The sequence below is a fragment of the Rutidosis leptorrhynchoides genome, chromosome 11, assembly GCF_046630445.1.
Source record: "Rutidosis leptorrhynchoides isolate AG116_Rl617_1_P2 chromosome 11, CSIRO_AGI_Rlap_v1, whole genome shotgun sequence".
Taxonomy (NCBI): domain Eukaryota; kingdom Viridiplantae; phylum Streptophyta; class Magnoliopsida; order Asterales; family Asteraceae; genus Rutidosis; species Rutidosis leptorrhynchoides.
In genome coordinates, this window is record NC_092343.1 from 357853145 (window position 1) to 357871191 (window position 18047).

At 32.4% G+C, this 18047-nt stretch overlaps 2 protein-coding genes and 1 long non-coding RNA gene across 4 annotated transcripts; 2 read left to right on the top strand and 1 right to left on the bottom strand.

Moving 5' to 3' along the window:
• Positions 1-931: 931 nt before the first annotated feature.
• LOC139876697 (uncharacterized) lies at positions 932-6161 on the bottom strand. 2 transcript variants are annotated; one of them, XM_071864070.1, is made up of 13 exons: positions 5970-6161; positions 5687-5731; positions 5496-5582; positions 5063-5161; positions 4713-4808; positions 4550-4615; positions 4363-4453; positions 4205-4272; positions 4028-4093; positions 2267-2317; positions 2108-2172; positions 1914-1999; positions 932-1159 (listed from the first exon to the last, which is right to left on the bottom strand). In XM_071864070.1, exons 1-12 carry the CDS (start codon positions 5985-5987, stop codon positions 1942-1944), a joined length of 810 nt encoding a protein of 269 aa, XP_071720171.1. In that variant the 5' UTR covers positions 5988-6161; the 3' UTR covers positions 932-1159; positions 1914-1941. The 2 variants fall into 2 exon arrangements, with proteins under 2 accessions (XP_071720171.1, XP_071720170.1); XM_071864069.1 differs by having other exon boundaries at positions 936-1162; positions 5970-6159.
• Positions 6162-10204: 4043 nt separating this feature from the next.
• LOC139875874 (uncharacterized) lies at positions 10205-12867 on the top strand. Its single transcript, XM_071863165.1, has 11 exons — positions 10205-10354; positions 10503-10782; positions 10896-10998; positions 11114-11241; positions 11357-11441; positions 11537-11681; positions 11803-11999; positions 12106-12112; positions 12214-12387; positions 12508-12576; positions 12700-12867. Exons 1-11 carry the CDS (start codon positions 10205-10207, stop codon positions 12865-12867), a joined length of 1506 nt encoding a protein of 501 aa, XP_071719266.1.
• A 2694-nt stretch (positions 12868-15561) lies between these two features.
• LOC139874254 (uncharacterized) lies at positions 15562-16791 on the top strand. The gene is made up of 3 exons (XR_011767857.1): positions 15562-15605; positions 16174-16289; positions 16438-16791. It is a non-coding gene; the product is annotated as an uncharacterized lncRNA (long non-coding RNA).
• The last annotated feature ends 1256 nt before the right edge of the window (positions 16792-18047 follow it).

Here is an 18047-nt window from a genome sequence, read left to right on the forward strand (position 1 = left end):
GGTGGCCAAAGAAGGGTTCAAGACAGCCGGGGAGTACGCAAGAAAAAAGCAATCTGCTCAAAGTGACTAAATTTTACCGAAAATGAAAATGACTCAGGAAGCCGAAGATAATGAATATGATCAAATAGTAAGCAAAAACTGGATAGATGACAATTAATCCATATGTATAGTGTTAGGAATAATATTCCTAATAATAATAATGATATATATATATATATATATATATATATATATATATATATATATATATATATATATATATATAATTAGTGATTGATTAATTGATTAAATAGGCTAGACTTAATGGTTAAGAGCTTATTTGTAAGGTAAAAAGTATGACGTATTAATACTTTTTACCACTTACAATTAGCTAACGCTTGTCACCTTAGCTCATAATTACACACATTTAAAGTGTGTTTCCCTAAATACTATCAAGCATATTGCTTAGATAATAGGTTAACCTTGTGACATCAACTTAATGTCATATCAAGTTGATTGCTAAAAAAGGTCGTGTATTAAACAATTTCATTGTTTAACCATTGGCTATGAATTTTACTTTCTGATATGAGTTTGTTATTTTCATATTCATCTTCATCAAGTTCATACACCTTCATCAACAATTTACTGTGATCAATTCAATACATCATCCTAACACGAATTAGAAGCTGAAATCTAGTAATAACACATAGTAATCCTTCCGAGTTACGAATGATATACACATATGAGCATATCCAACATTATCATATAACTAGTTGCCTCACATAGAAAGTTTTTACATTATAATTGTTATATGTTTGTTGCTCGATGCAAATCGTAATCATTTTGTAAAGCTGCAAAAAAAAAGTATTATAAATTACAAGAACCGGTCGTCTTGTAAATGAAAAAAAATGGTCGCTTTTGTTTTCCAGTCTATGTTCAATATAAATCTGATAACACTATACATAAGTTGTTTTTCAAGAAGTACAAGCTATGATGGATATCATCATTGTTGTACATGTGATTTATGTTATGTTTAGTTAGTTCATTTGGTGTATAGAATGAAAAATAAAAGTATAATGTATAAGAGTCATTTGTATATTTGTTCATTATTTACAAAAACAAAAGAAGACATTCAAATTCCACACGTTTTGTTTTCAATATCCTGATGTTTCCCATGATCCTGCTGCATCGTCATCAACAACAAAATAGTTAATTCGAGTTGTTAACTCACTGCCCGATTAATGTAAGCTTGCGGCCGTTAAATCATGTAAATATACTGTGTGCGCAAATTTTCTCATTTATATCCTTAATATTTTGTGTGCGTGTGGTTAAATAGTCAGGTTGAACGGGTTAGTTACGTGTAAAAAATGAGTTAGGATCAAAATGCGTTAGAATGAATGGGCTGAAAGTGCATCGAAAATGATTATACATATAACATATGATGTCTAAATAAGCAAGGTTGAAGAAATCGCTTCTCGGGGAGAACTCGGTAGACACTTTTAAAGGAGTCAGCAACTCGAGAAGTTCTCGGGGGAGAACTCTGATGCTGACTAACGTTGACTTTAAATATAAATTATAAATTTTAAAATATATGTTATAAAATGTATATATATTTAATGAAAACATTAAATAAATTAAAATAGAGGGTTAAAAGTGTATATTTAAATAGAGTACATGGTTAGTTTGGTAAGTACAAGGGGTTGAAAGTGAAAGTCAAATAAAAATCGCAACTCTCAGTTGATCGAGTTTTATACTACTGATTTTCCGCTTTTTAACCAATTTTCCGATTTTTTGGCCGTTGACCGAGTTGACTCAGCCGTTGACCGATCGAGTCAGTGCCCGAGAACTCGGCACCGATTTGAAACTCCACGAGTTCTCGGCCGAGTTGGCTGATTTCTGCAACATTTAAAATAAGAGATGAAGTCGTTACTCACAAAGTTACAATGTAAATTAAGCATGTCATTAATTAGCGGACGACTTGGCAGCTTGAAGCATTTCAATTATGAGCGTCTTTACATCCCTACAAAACAACAAAATGACTGATTAAACCTCAAATATCACTTGGGACCCACGTGTGGGACTCATAGTGTTTATCTCAACAAACAAGTTTGATGTTTTCATGGCTTACTTTCTTTCTTCTGCACGTCTTGGGAATGGGATCCAAAACTTATAGGTGTTATCTTTATAAGCAACCTACCGTAAAAATCAACAATAACATATAAGAATTTTTTAGCGTGAATATACAACAACAAATAGGAGCCGTAAATGAACGAAAATCATTATTCACCTTTACATTGAAGCCAAGACTATCAACATCCAACATATACGCAGATTCCACCTGCAAATTTGAGAGTATTTGAAAAATAAGAAAGGTGTCTCCTCAAAGAATTCAATTTGTTTAAATATTGTTCGAGCTTAAATCGAGTAAACGGATAAGGTTTTTGTTGTTCAGCCTACCCGGGAGGTCAAGACTTTTACTCATATGTACGCGACCTAACCCAGTTATCACGTGACTGTGTGCGACTGTTTCTATGGAAACCTTAAGATATGTTGCTAGTGAGGTTTGAACCAAAGACCTATTGTGAAGATATAAACCCCGCAAGGTTTTCCTTATTTGGATTTATTATAGGTAATATTTAATACCGATAAAAGTTAGTTGCACCAAGTTGACAGCCCAAAACTTCATGTCAATCTTTTAGTTTGATAAATAATGAGTGTATTAAATATGATCACATAAAGTATACTCTCAAAACATTAATTAATGGATTTTGCTAAACCGAGCCCTAAGGGATATAAGTGTTTGATGATTGGTGTTTATAAAACCAACTAGTATTTTTCAAGTTAAGTATTAACAGAAGTAGTTGACAATTACATTTGAATATCCCTTTTGGCTATTTTCAACGCATTTGACCTATACCTGGCAATCAAGACCCATTCTCCAAAAATTGGGTCCATTGGGTCAACAATTTGAGTCCATTGGGTCTCAAGAAAACAAAGGGAATGGGTTCAATTTAGACTCATCTTTAGTCCATTGATATATTAAAAGGTCCATCTAGACTTGTTGAAATCCATTTCCAACCCATTTTGAAAAAAAAAAAAAGTAAATAAAAAAAACTTAAAAACTAACATAATTTAAACAAAAAAAATGAAAATAAAAAATTTAGTAAATTAAAAAATGGAAAATATAAAAAAAATAAAAATTCAAAAACAAAAAAAAATAAAAATTGAACAATTGAACAATTTTTTTGAAAAGAAAATTAAAAGAAAAAATGGGTCTCGACCCAACATAACCCAACCAACCCATTTGGACCCAACCCGTTCAACCTATTTAAAAATTAAGACCCATTCGACCCATGACACGTTTTGACCCAAACCCGTGTGGGTCTTGACCCAACCCAACCCGTTTGCCAGGCATAATTTGACCCACTCAATATTTCAATTTGATTTGTTCGATGTTACGACTTTTAACCTATTGAATAAACAACACAACTCAAATTGATTAATGTTTAAGATGAGTGAATATACTTGATAAAACCTTTTGACCCCCTTATCTCAAAAGTATGACACTCGAGCTTGTTTAACAACAACAACAACACCCAATCGCACAATGTGTGGGGTATGGGGGAGGTGAGACGTAGACAATCCTTCCTCTATCCTAGAATAAAGAGAAGTCATTTCTCCACCCCGAGTGAAACACCCCAAAGAGTAGAGAAAGTCTTCCCTCTCTCTGTTCGACGGATAAAGATCCCTCTCTCTGTTCGACGGATAAAGAGATTGCTTCCTGGAGGACCTCCGGTCAAAAAATATTAAAAAACATAAAATAAAATAATAATAATACTAGTAAGATAAAAAAAATAGAATAGATAAGTAAATAAATAATAAAATAAAAATAAAACATATATAAATAAAAAATACAAATAAAAGTCAATGCCACAAAAATGGTAGAATCAGATTTCCATGGGTTTTAAATCGTGCCTGGAGTTTGTTTAACTTTTTTTACTATTAAAAACCAGAAGATGTTGAATATTAAGTAACTTATATAAAATACCGGAATTGACGTCGCATGCTGCACTATGAGTTTTGTATCATTTGAATGGTCTTTATTCATGTGAGACTGCAAAAACATATAAAAAGTCACTTACTAAAATCGTCCACGAACGAGTGGAAAATGTCACCAAAATAACAAGAATCCATAACGAATTTCGGAAGGTACGAGAGGCCATACACTTATAGGCTTAGAAAACTGATAAATTTGATCCACCTTTGCTTCTTTGAACTCCTTACCATTGAACTCTGTAGAACACATTTTTTATTAAATTAAAAGTAAAAACAAGAATCGTATTTTTTTATTAATTTAACACATCAAATTTTAAATAAAAAAACCTCCAGAACGAAAAAAAGCTGTAGCAACGCCAGAGACAAAGTGCACAACTTTCGGCTCAATGCGCAAAAATTGGAAGTCATCAAAGTCAACCTTCATCATACACAGGTCAAAAGCATCAAATTAAAATTATCAAAACTATAAAAACACCAAAAATGTAAATAATGACTCCAAAAGAAAATTCTTTACCCAAAACGCATCAGAATGTTTGGCCAAATATGATTCACGAACAGCATCCAACTCCGTTTCAGGAACCTATAGAATTAACATACAAAATATGAACAAGTCTGTTAAAAAAAATAATTTAGAAACCACAATTTTTTTTTCCAGATTTAGTTATGTAACTGCTTACAGGTATAGCATCACCATGTAGTGTTATAATCAAATCTGTTCTATCATCTGAATCTTTAGCAACAAGTAACGAGCATTTCGGATTAGCCCGAAGGTCCTGCAAAACCACCAAACTATACATTATCCTAATATACTAATTGTGCACTATGTTTAATGACTATTATGCCCCTGCAAAGAGTATTTATACACATGGGTATTTTAGTAATTTTCCAAAAAAAATTCTTTTAATTTTTTTTCTTTGGTTTGCTTTTTGCCCCAGTGAAACGGGGCCCACACGCCCCGAATTTATCATAATTGTCGAAAATTATTTTTTATCAGGTAACTGTTATAAATGCATTTGTAGTTACAAACCTTTGTATGGACTGCCAAATTACTGACTGCTAATATGGGCGACCCGTTGGAATCGCATGCGTAATCAACCATTGATCCAGACGGATAACCCTCATGCTTCTGCAACATAGATAAAGTAGATGATGTACAAATTTAAAATGCGGTTGAATTATATACATTATGATCTTGATTTTCTGATTTTTTAGTTAAATCCAGTATATATATATTATAAACATGGTGAAAATTAGTACTCATGGAAAACAGATTGTTGCAGGTCAAATATGTCAAACGAATTTAAATAAACTCAACGAAACTATCATATTTTATGCATCATCCAGTACATTAATATTATGCTTCAAGAAACGAAAAAATGACATTTTCGAATAAAAAACATTGTGTTACGAGGGATTTAATCCTAAAATTATAATACTAGAAAAAGGAACTGAATATGAACCTGAGAGAAAGTCGAAAGCGTGCCACGAATGCTATGATAAAAGATAGTTTTGACTTCCTCAATAGAAATTAATCTATCAGCCTTTTGCTACAATAAAAAAAAAAAAACAAATGCAACTTTAATTAATACAGTTGAATTTACACACAATAAATACAGTAGAAATATATCTGATTTTATAAGAAACAAAGTACCTGAAGAGCTTTGTTCAGATTAAATTCTTCATTACTTGCATCACTCTAGTAATTACAAGTCATATAAAAACAAAAACTGATCATACAGTAATAATTAATAAATAAATAACAGGCCTATCTATTACTTGATCATTTTCTTGATTTGATTAAAAGTTGCTATTTTTTAATTCTAAAGAGTAAACATGTAGAAAATTAACAAGACGATTAAGACCTAAATACACAGATATAAAAAGATTGTATCTTTATTATTAATTGTAAAGGAATTGGAATACAAAAGTGTTACCGGATTGGTTGAAGCCATGGCGGAAGACGGTGGCGATCGGTGTTGAAAGGACAAAGAAAAAGGAGGTTATTTAATGAAGCAACAACTACAATTTGGCTTTTTTATTAATTAAAAATATATCAAATTAATTAATAATTAAATTATTGGTGTTCAAGAGAATCAAAGTTTCGTTAAGTCAAAGAAGCTGCACACCAGAATCACACTTCCTTTGGTAGGCTATATTTGATTAATTTTTATTTTTATTTTTATTTTTTTGAACAGCGATACTTAGGGGGACTAAACCACCCGTTACGATCATATCACCCGTTACGATCATCTCCCGTTTCGACTATGCCGATACAGCGATAATAACACCGCCTCCATCGCTGCCCGGGAGGAAACCTTGAAACCAATCTAAAGGCACGGCCCAGTAAAATCCCCTCCTCTTTACCCTCCAAATGATATGAGAAAAGTATCATGGTTGGATATTTTATGACAGCCTTTTTGTATGTATATAGTAGGTAGGGTATGATGTTTTGGTCGATGGTTTTTGTTACTGGTATATACGAGTATATAATCTTATTCGAGTTTTTAACCTAGTTTTGTTGTTGAGAAACAATTCCAGTTTTATGTTACTGAATTATATTGTTCAGTATTTTTTTTAGATGTCCCAAATTAATTATCTACTTCCATAAATGATAAGAAATAATGTGTTAAAATTCTCTTGTGCCTCTACTTTATACATATAAGACAAAAATATAAATAAAAAGTAAGGAATAAAACTGAAAAGTTAACAAAAAAAGTACATGTGCCGTGTAGGGATGGCAAAATGACCCATACCTGATGGGGAAACCCGAAACCCGTTATAATTGGGTAGGTTCTGACCCGAGTCCGTTGGGTCATGGGCCGGGTACGAGGATGGTTACAAAAAAATTTCTGGGTTCGGGTTCGGGTATGGTTTTGAATACAAACCCGTTTACCCGACCTGTATACCCGACCCGCATACCCGTATACCCGACGCGAGAAATTTTAATAATAATTTTTATGTAAAATTTTAGTATCAGTATTATATTATTAATGTATGAAAGATTTCTCTTATTTGTTTTGAAAACGAGTATAATTTTATTCAAAATAATAATATACAACAAGTTTTCGAGATGTAATAGTTTATATACTTTGTGTATTTGAGTATTTTATAAACTTTTCAATAAACATGAAGTGATTAAGTTATTTTTTAATAATTTGATTTGGTAACTTTTTGAAAAATAGATACAAAATGACTAATCGGGTATACCCGTTTACCCGTGAGAAAACCAGAAACCCGAAACCCGATAGTATGTAAGTAAATGGGGACCCGACGGATTTCGGACCGGGTTTGGGGAGGGGTTTCTTAATCGGGTTCGGGTTCGGGATTACCTAAATCTGACCCAAACCCGACCCGATGTCATCCCTAGACTGTCGTGTCAGGTACTTTTTATTAAATTATGTGTTTTTTGTCTGGAGACAATAGATTTGAGACGGATGAAGTATTATTTATTTTTTTCACGATCAAAGAAAATGTGTTTAGCGATAAGATTTCACAAAAAGAGTTGGTAACCTGTAACTTAATTCCGGCTTATTACATGTATTAAACATTGTCTTTAAGAAATCAGAACATTCTTAATTTTATTTATACATTAAGACATTAAAAATAACTAACACCTAATATCAAACTATACCATCTTTTTATACATAAATAAGGAAATAAGGATTGTCATTGGAAACACACTAATCCCTTTAACTTAACATCATTGTTCCCAACTTGCAATAAACATGAGTTTAAAGCAGCAAAACGTTTCTATAATTAAAAGCCAGCATGAAAGAAACCATGTAGACTCGAAGCAAATTCAACCTCAATTATGTAGATTCAAAGCAATTTCAACCTCAATTATACAGATTCAAAGCAACTTCAAACTCAATTCTACAAATTTAAGGATATTCAGCCTCAATTCTGTAGATTCCAAACAAATTAAACATCAAAATATGCACATTCAAAGGGAACTTGATCTCAATTCACCAGATTTAAAGTAAACACAACCTCAATTCTGCATATTTGAAGCAATTATACAACTTCAAATATGCATTTTCAAAGCAAATTCAGCCTCAATTTTTGCATATTCGCAGCAGATACAACGTCAATTATGTAAACTCAAAGAGAACTCGGCCTCAATTCTGCATATTCGGAGCAGATACAACCTCAATTTTGCAATTTCAAAGCAATTTAAACCTAAATTCTGCAGTTTCAAAGCAATTTCAGCGTAAATTTTGCAAACTCAAAGCAATTTCAACATAAACGCTGCATACACAATAATTCAATACCAATTCTGAAGATTCAAATTGAAACAATTTTGATTATAGTAACAGAAACTAAGATAAATAAAAGTAATAATACAATCAATCAATTTAAATAACTAAGTTATCATTAACAACTAAATAGAATTCAAATAAGTTATACACTGAATAAACATCACATTACATATAACTAAACAAATTCATCAATCGATCAATCAATCAATCCGAGTGCGAATCATCATCAGACGAAAACGAAGATGAAGATGATGATGAAGAATAGAAATTGATATCAACAGAAAAACGTCCATAAACAAAGTGCGAATCGACGAAATTGTTGAAACGGAAAGCAGAAAATAAGATTTAAAACTTGTTCGCTGCTTAATCGTTCAGGATTACAAGCTATGTATTGACATAATTCAGCGGAGATATTGGCTACAGCAACCACTAACGGACTGTTCATCACCATCGTTGATTGAATTTTGATTTTGTGTTTACCTGATTTGAAATTGGAGGTGGAGAAATGAAATTAGGGTTGAATTTGGGGATAAAATTGGGGAAAATGAGGTGACGTCAGGAAACTGCTATGAATTAATTTCGGAATATGCTATTAGACGTTTTAGCTCGGCTGTGTTTATTTTTTTTTCCTCCCTCCTCTTCCTCCTCTTATTAAAAGAGAAGTCAAATTAACTCACTTTATTTTGTATCCCCTACCTCACATAAAGCATGCCTATCAATCCTACATGTCACTACCTACTATCCTCACCTACCTATCATACACGTGGCATACCTCACAATTTTCTGTTTTTTTTTAATTCTGGCAACAACAAAAAAAAAAGGAAAACGTGTTCCATACATTTGCCAAAACACAGAACACACACCTATTCGTCTTCATCTTCTCTCCTTCTCTCCTCTCATTCAAACACCAGATGCATATCTTCAATTCACATGTTTACCTTTTTTTTCATACCTACATATTTACTCCATTACAGATCTATATATAATTACTACCCTGTCAATTTCGTATACAAACGAATTATCCTTTTCACAAACGTTTCACAATTGGTCCTATCCTGTTCTGTACTCAGATTTAATCCTAAATACGCATGAACCCTAATTCACTCATACGCAGGATTTGAATAACGACTGATTCACTAATGGTATATGTCCATCAAATTTACGCTTTCTTCCACGCTTGCGTCGATTAATATGCCATCAATTGAAATTGAACAATTAAATTGAATCTCAGGTATGCCATTCTTCAATGATTATCTAGATTATCATTCCACATATTTTGAATTTTCGTCAGATTAATTTTATCCATTCATCTATGTTTTTATAAGTATAAATGTTAAATTTAATTTTAAAATTCTAAGATAAAATTAATACCCAAAAAAATCTCTTGAAATATATCCGCACTCAATTATGTTGATCAATTTTCAGAACGTTTTTATCGGATCAAAATCCCAACTCATTTTTAAAAACTTAATAATTTCTAAGTTAAATTATTCAAATTGATCTCATAATTATTATCTGTTGCGTTGATTTCGGGTCAAATTACCAACCATTCTAAAATTACTATTTGTTTAAATACAAAATTATCTTAATGTAAATGTAACTGAGTTTTTTTGTTTTTTCCTTTCATACGACAATATTGTAATTTAATGTCAAAATTACCAATTTTTTTTAAAAAAATAGAAAAAAAAAAATATGTTTCTATAACCTATTTTTGGATAAAATTTGAATCATCGTGAAACATGGAACCGTTTCCTAAATTGTAGTATACCATCATATCAACCTCCAAATTAAACTGCATTCACACGTCTATATAACTTCCTATTGCTCATCTCAGAAACACATCTCCTATTTTTCAATTCAGTTTTCAATAACTAAAATTACCTTTTAATCACTACTAACTTGTGACATCAATGGAATCGAAATTGCTGTGCATAGGTGCAATCACTGCTAGGAGTCCATCTGTTTCCACGCGTTTGAAGATACTCAGTATTGAAACATTGTCAAGACAAAATCTTGACAAGGGCTTGCCTTTTCTTGATGTTATAGCATCTGATGAGCAGGTTATTTCTAACTATTAAGAAATTAATAATGTCTCATATCATCAATTTCACTTTTACATTCTTACAGGTTTCATACACATAATAATTGTATACTTTATTTACTTTTTCGAAAATACTTTGTAACATTACCCTATTACATAAATTCCAGGGTGATCGCATTGGTCTTATTCTGAAAAATGCTCATAAGAAAAAATATGAGGAACTATTGCACGAGCAAAATATATATGTGGTTCAAAATGTTGGAACATTAAAGCTAAACAGCCAGATGTCCAAACTTAATCACTGGACACACGATTGCAAACTCATTTTTATAAACAAAACCACAATTGTGCCAGTTCCTTCCACGCAATGGACTGGAAGTAATGGTTTCAAATTCATTCCATTTCTGGAACTAATCAACTGTCAACTACCAGAAAAACACACTGCAGGTACTGTCAACACCCTGATTTTTACTTCTATTCTTTACAAATGTAATCTGTATACGACCTAAAATTATGTTGAGAATATATATTTATAATTATATTTCTTTTAACCATGACAGATGTGATCGGTAGAGTGAATTTCTATGACCGGGAACCAAAGTCCTATGGTAGTGGCAGTGAAGATAAGTCTAAATACATCAACCTCGAGCTAAAGGATTTAGAGTAACCCACAAATTTTATCATAATAATATTTTACTTTTTACAAAGCAGAACCATTTTACACATTATATTTGCTATCATTTATTTATTACGTATACATTTTTTTTTATTGATGTAGCGGCTCAATTGTCTTATGCACCCTATTTGCCAAATATATGGTAGACTTTTTGGCATACATGAAAACTGTTGCAGATACTCAATGTGTCATCTTGGTCATTCAATTTGGTCGCACACAGAAATACCAACGTATCACCACTATTTGTGTATTTTTTTTTTAAAGAAAATAAAAAATTAATAAAATCACATAACCATCTAATCTAATTAAAACTATTTTCCTACTTGTGTAAAATTCAAACTGCAGGTCAGCTTACTGTGGGTACAGACTGGACTCATACGAGAGTATTTATAGATAGCGACATACCTGTTATGAATGAATTCAGGAAAAGGTTAGTAATACTATGAAAATCAGTAAATATAAGTAATTGAAACTATAAACACTGTACAAACATTATTCTAATATGTACTGACACTACTGATTAAGGTACATGGAGTTACACAAAGATAATGATTCTGAGTCATCATTGGCGCCATCATTTACACCTTCGTTGACACCAAAAGGGAAAACATTGGAAGAGTTTTTTGAGCACGTTATTTGTGTTGGATGTGGTGATTTGTCAATAAATATTGTATACTCTCTCCTTTTTAATTTCATATCTGCTCTGATTTACTTATATGTTCCACTATACAATTTTCGTAGTACGATGTGTCTTGTGAACATAAATTATTAATTCACAAATTACTTTGTAGGCGGGTATTTTTGTTGTTGAAGCAGAGATTATTGCCATTGAACCGGACGAATCGTGGTCATACATTGCATGTAAGAAGTGTCACAAGAAAGCACCACCAACTACTAAGGAGGTTGATCTAACACTTGACATCGACCAACAGCTGTTATTGAAGCGTAGTTGCAAAGACTGTGGTAAAAATCCACAAGTTGCTCTAAGGTGTGTGTTATGCATCTACGTTTTTTCACTGACTTTATGTACCAATTTAAAATAAAATCATATATTTTTACATGCCCTTGGCTAACCACAATCACACATTCCATAGGTTCAAGGTTAGTGTTCGTGTAGCAGATGACACGGGGATAGCAACATTCACACTGTTTGAATCTCTTGTCAAGAAATATGTTTCTAAATCCGCATATGAGATAAAAAGTCTTTACCCGAAGACGATGATCAACCCGTGGAATTGGAGACATTAGTTGGTAACACAATGTTGTTCAAGGTGGAAATAAATGAATACAATAAAAAGTTCTCACAATCTAACTACACGGTGAAAGAGGCATCCACTGATGAAGTTTTTGTAGAGAAATTCCGTGAACAGTTCAAGGTAAAATATCAATAACCATACCATTTATTTAGGTTTAAGACTATTTAGAAACAAAACTACAATCCATATCCTTCACTTTTATATACTAATTATTATTATCTGACCTTTTTTCAACAACAGCTTGATAGGACTAAAATCAAACAGATGAAGCTCGAAGCTGATACTTCTGAACTGTCAGTTTCCACAAACGTACGTTGACCTATTACTGGATTCTTTTTTATGAAGATTGACTAAATAATATTGCCAAATTAGCATCAACTTGACAATGTACGTTAAATGACATTAACCATTTAATTTGCTTATGCATTGCAGTATGGTTCTTCAAGCATGTACAACAAGGATAAACACTCGGTGGACCTTGCAAGCAGCACGGGCTACACCCCTCCGAAAAAACAGATTAAGCAAGAACCAAAGGAGAGCCCACTGTCTGTTAAGTCGTCGTCAACCAGACCGAAGAAGATAAACCTTGGTGACGATTAGTCCTCTCATTCAAACGATTGATCATCCACATTGCGTTTGAGATTTATGTCTTTCTTAATTATTGAACTATTTCTTGGTTACTTTGTTATGTTTGTCGTTCGAACCTTATCGTTTTTATCAGTGAAATAATTTGGGATGATCATATCTTATTTTACTTTTATTATAAGTGCATGATTTTTATCATCTCAAGTTGATTAATACACTATCATATTTTGTTGAACAATCTGATCTACCTATAAAAACTTTCATCAGGTTATATTTTCAACATATCAAGTCTGTTACATTATAGCTTCATCAAAATTTGAAAGTAGTTGTTTCATATGATCTAACCTATTTATTTTAAAGCACATCCAATTTATAAAAAAACTTCAGACTAATCTAAATTTATACGAATGCTAAAATTAGATTCTCCTCAATTTAAGCTGTCATTTTAAAAAAGTATTTACAATTGTAAATACACACACGTAATTAACTATACTTAAAATTAACCCAAATTTAACCTAAATTAGAGTCACCTATAATTAATCTATCATCTAAATAAGTATTTACAATTGTAAATACACACACGTTAACCACATTCATTCCTTGATACAAACATGTAATTTTGATCCCATTTACAACCTACTAATAGGGCTTCTAAAAATAACATCTATACGGCCCAAATTAAAACAAAGTAGGAGCCCGGTTACTTAAAGGCCTACTAAACAATAAGTATCATCTAGCGAATCCTTGCAAATTTTCAACCCCACCCATATAAGTTAGGTGAGGGGTCACATTCATCTAAGTGCCTTTCTCTATCTCAAAGTCTCATATTTAAAATCAAGGTACTTTCAAAGCTTTAACATCGCTATCGGTTGCATACTAGGTACTACAATCCCCTACATCACATAAAGCGTGACATCTCCTGCCAATGTGTCAGAAGCCCGTCCCTTCACTCTCCAACTGACAAGTGTCACAATACTACTCCCTACTTTCTAATTACTTTTGTCCCATGTATCAAACACGTGCCCACCTAAAAAAAAAAAAAAGCCAATAGAAAAACCGCTCATATTTCATCCACCTTCTCTCTCATCACCCACTCTTCTTTTCTCTCACGTTCAAAAAAACGAATCAAACCATTCTTCATACTCCGGCCATATCTATGCTCCTTTGACGACGAAATGAAACGAAAATGTTATAGTATTATTCCATACATTTTTTCAAGCATAACGGTACCTATTAATCGTATTACTACCGCTGCTGGATGAATCTCATCGGTCCGATGAACGAAAGTTCGCCGGATAATCTGACCCACCCAGAGTTTAGTCTATTAACACTACATCGGTCGACATCTAAAAATCATCTTTTCTGGTAACATTCGTTTTTGTACATTTCATCGATTCGTATTATATTTACGTGTTTTATGAATTTGTAATTATTCGTACCACCCTCCTAGCGTTAAAACCCTAATTTCGAGAAGGCGTCGTTGTTCCGGTAACCACCCAACATTCATCGGATTCATATCTTAAATCAATTGTTAACACCTATCGTTTTCATTAAATTATGTGTATTCAATACCTATTATTCATAATTTCCTTTCAACATCCATAGGTAAATTAATCTTTCAATTCGTTTTCATTATTGTATAACTAATTATACATTTGTTTTATGTGATTTATATTTTTGATTACACTAATTTGACAGTTTACAGCGAATTCATAGTTACTATTTTATCATAGGCACGTTGCTCAATCTAAAAAATTGACCCATGTTTACATCCAATCATGTGATTTCACCGTTTCTCAATCAGTTTTTATAAATTGTTTTTGAATTTTATATTGTGGAAGTGCTATATTTGTAAGCTATGTTATATTGTTGCAATTACTCTAATATTCATTGCTTTAAATGATGAAGAACCATGAACTAATGGAATTTAATAGAAGCTAGGTTTATGGAATGTATAAAGTTTAGATTTTGGTGGCCTACAAGTTAACTTTTTTTTTTATTATTATTCTTTCTGTATTTGTTTATGTAGATGGGTTACCACAAAATAGCGTCTTCACAAAAACTATATATTTGCACTGAAATCTAATTTTTTGGTTCTAGATGCAGGCAATATCGTGGGCGGCTTGGATAAGGCTGCAAATGGGCAATTTATTGTATGGTCAATATGGGTTTACACAAAACTGTTCCTTAACACAAAACGTATATGCACTGAAATCTGATTCCGTGGAGGCGATGCTTTAGTAAGTTGTTTGAAAAAACAGTTATATGCATCGAACGGTACATCCACACAGGTATTTTTGTTTTACAATTCGATCTTATCACACCTTTCAACTATTATAGGGAACAATTATTAGGCTGTTCTTTTTCGGAACAATGAGGATCTGATTAATGGAAAGGATATAATGGTGTTGTGAGTCAGGAAGGTGCTAAACAGCCATTGTGTTCTATATTTAATGATGACTGAATTGGTGATGGATTTGGTTAAAGATGACTCGGTCTATACCAAAAATGTAAGTACCCTAGGGTTTTTATGTAGTGTAACTGAGTTGTGTATAGATTATTTACGGTTATTTATGTTTTTGACAAAATAAGAATAATTTGAACTTGCGATAGTAACATTGTTGTTATTTTTGATTTGTGTTGATTTTTATAAGTATTTGTTTGAAAATTAGTATGTTAATTGATGATGTGGTTTATGAAATCAGGTAGAGAAGCTTAATAAAGGCAATGGTTGGATGCTGACCAACAATGAGGTAATACTCCTTATTTTTTCGATATTATTGCCTATTTTGTTATTGAATGCATTCAGTGTTTCAAAACTCGGCCGACTACTCGGCGGGAAATCGACATAATGGAGCAAACGAGAAATTGGCCAATAACTCGGTCAACGCCGGCCAGACCCGCAAAATATATGTTTCCAAATTATGTAATGTTTGAATTTTGATGCGTTAGAAGCTTTTGGATCCAACCAGCGTTAGTTTCAGTGAGTTGGAGGATTAAAGAATACCCTTTATAGATGTTATGGATTCTTTAATCAATTGGATCGATCATGTCCAATAGGACACAATTATTTGACACATGGTAATTTCTTTAAAAGTGTTAATTTCATAGCAAGCAATTATTAAATACAAATGTAAATAGTTTCTTTATCATATTGGTTTACGAGTAGAATTTAAAAATCCTTCAAGTTGGTTATAAGATCTTGAATGGGTGAATACTTTTTGCCATCTTAAAATTTTCTTATAGAGATTCTTCTTGAATTCATTCACCTTTATTATCTGTTGTTAAAGATTAATGATATATATAATAGTAAAACATTAGGTATGACTTGATTGCTGACAAGAGTTCACTGCAAATTTACATGCAACGGGCGATGGTCACACTGCAACCTTATGTTGTTTGGATATAGGGTATGACTTGAGACATCATATTCAATTGTAAGTTTCTCATCTTAATACGATGCTTAAAATTGATTTTTACAAGTATTATTTTAGTGAGGTGCAAAAAGAATCCATGTAAATTCTCCATTCAACTTTTACATATGCCTCTCATATATTTTTACACCATCTTTTATCTTCTTTCAAGGTGCCAAAATGGGCGGGTGTTCGCCATAGTTTTAATGATAACCGTGTAATCGATATGAGTTTTGCTTCCATTGAAGTTTGTTGTCGGCATACCTCGAAATGAAATATGGTGTTATGGTATCAATCTATGCATACAAATATTCGTTCAGTTGAAATGAAATATGGTGTTATGGTATCAATCTATGCATACAAATATTCGTTCAGTTGTAATAAAAAGTATGTTCACCATTCATCAACCATTTTCATTATTTTTTTTATCTTTTATTTAATTGTATATTTGCAGTTTGCTACTTACATTGAATTACTTTTATCACATATGGTTGTGTTGTTTGTCTATATTGAAGAACATGGTTATTTCTTTTCCCTCATTTGCTCTCAATGTACAATATTTCTTTGATAGATATAAATATAATGGTAAAACATTAGCTCTTGGACTATGATTACATTGCATTCATAACTTTGATGTACGACTTTTATAATATATGGAAGCTGATTAAGAGTCGCCGTGCAACGCACGGGCTCTTAAAAGCTAGTATAGGTTAATATAGACATTATGAGTAGTTATGATTACTTGAGGTCATGTCCTCCTAGCTTAGGGGCGGGTAGGACTAGAGGGGTTAGAGAGAGTAATAGGGTTGCTATACCGGGTAGGATTAGAGTGGGTAGTTGGAATATAGGAACTTTGTCAGGCAAACGGTATGAGCTTGCGAAGCTCTTCCTTGAGTGTAAGGTGGACATAGTGTGTGTACAAGAGACTAGATGGAAGGGTTCACTAGATGGAAGGGTTCATGTAGAGACCCGTCCTAATCCATCCGGACGAAGTCCATATCGATTACAAACGATTCACAACAGTTGATTACATCGCGAGGTAATTGACCTCTATATGATAAATTTTACAAACATTGCATTCGTTTTTAAAAGACAAATTTTCGTTACATCGACAGTTGACAGGCATGTAAAGCATTTCATAATATATCCAAATATAATTGACTTAATAATAATCTTGATGAACTCAACGACTCGAATGCAGCATCTTTTGAAATATGTCATGAATGACTCCAAGTAATATCTCTAATATGAGCAAATGCACAGCGGAAGATTTCTTTCGTACCTGAGAATAAACATGCTTTAAAGTGTCAACCAAAAGGTTGGTGAGTTCATTAGTTTATCATAAAGAATCATTTCATAATTTTAATAGACCACAAGATTTCATACTTCCATTTCTCATAATCATACGTCCCATGCATAGAGACAAAAATATCATTCATATGGATTGAACACCTGGTAACCGACATTCACAATATGCATATAAGAATATCCCCATCATTCCGGGATCCTCCTTCGGACATGATATAAATTTTGAAGTACTAAAGCATCCGGTACTTTGGATGGGGCTTGTTGGGCTCGATAGATCTATCTTTAGAGTTCGCGTCAATTAGGGTTTCTGTTCCCTAATTCTTAGATTACCAGACTATATAGGGTGATATTCGATTTGATAATCCAACCATAGAATGTAGTTTCGATCACTTGTGTCTATTTCGTAAAGCATTTATAAAAGCAGCGCATGTATTCTCAGTCCCAAAAATATATATTGCAAAAGCATTTAAAAAG

Bases quoted from the DNA above. Each gene is read 5' to 3' on its own strand.
- LOC139876697 (XM_071864070.1), bottom strand. The intron at 4,454-4,549 runs GTAAAGAATTTT...TGTATGATGAAG, and splicing joins AACATTCTGATGCGTTTTGG to GTTGACTTTGATGACTTCCA. The intron at 2,173-2,266 runs GTGAATAATGAT...TTTTTACGGTAG, and splicing joins GTCTTGGCTTCAATGTAAAG to GTTGCTTATAAAGATAACAC.
- LOC139875874 (XM_071863165.1), top strand. From the start codon at position 10,205: ATGGAATCGAAATTGCTGTGCATAGGTGCAATCACTGCTAGGAGTCCA. The intron at 10,783-10,895 runs GTACTGTCAACA...TAACCATGACAG, and splicing joins ACCAGAAAAACACACTGCAG to ATGTGATCGGTAGAGTGAAT. The intron at 11,442-11,536 runs GTTAGTAATACT...CTACTGATTAAG, and splicing joins ATGAATGAATTCAGGAAAAG to GTACATGGAGTTACACAAAG.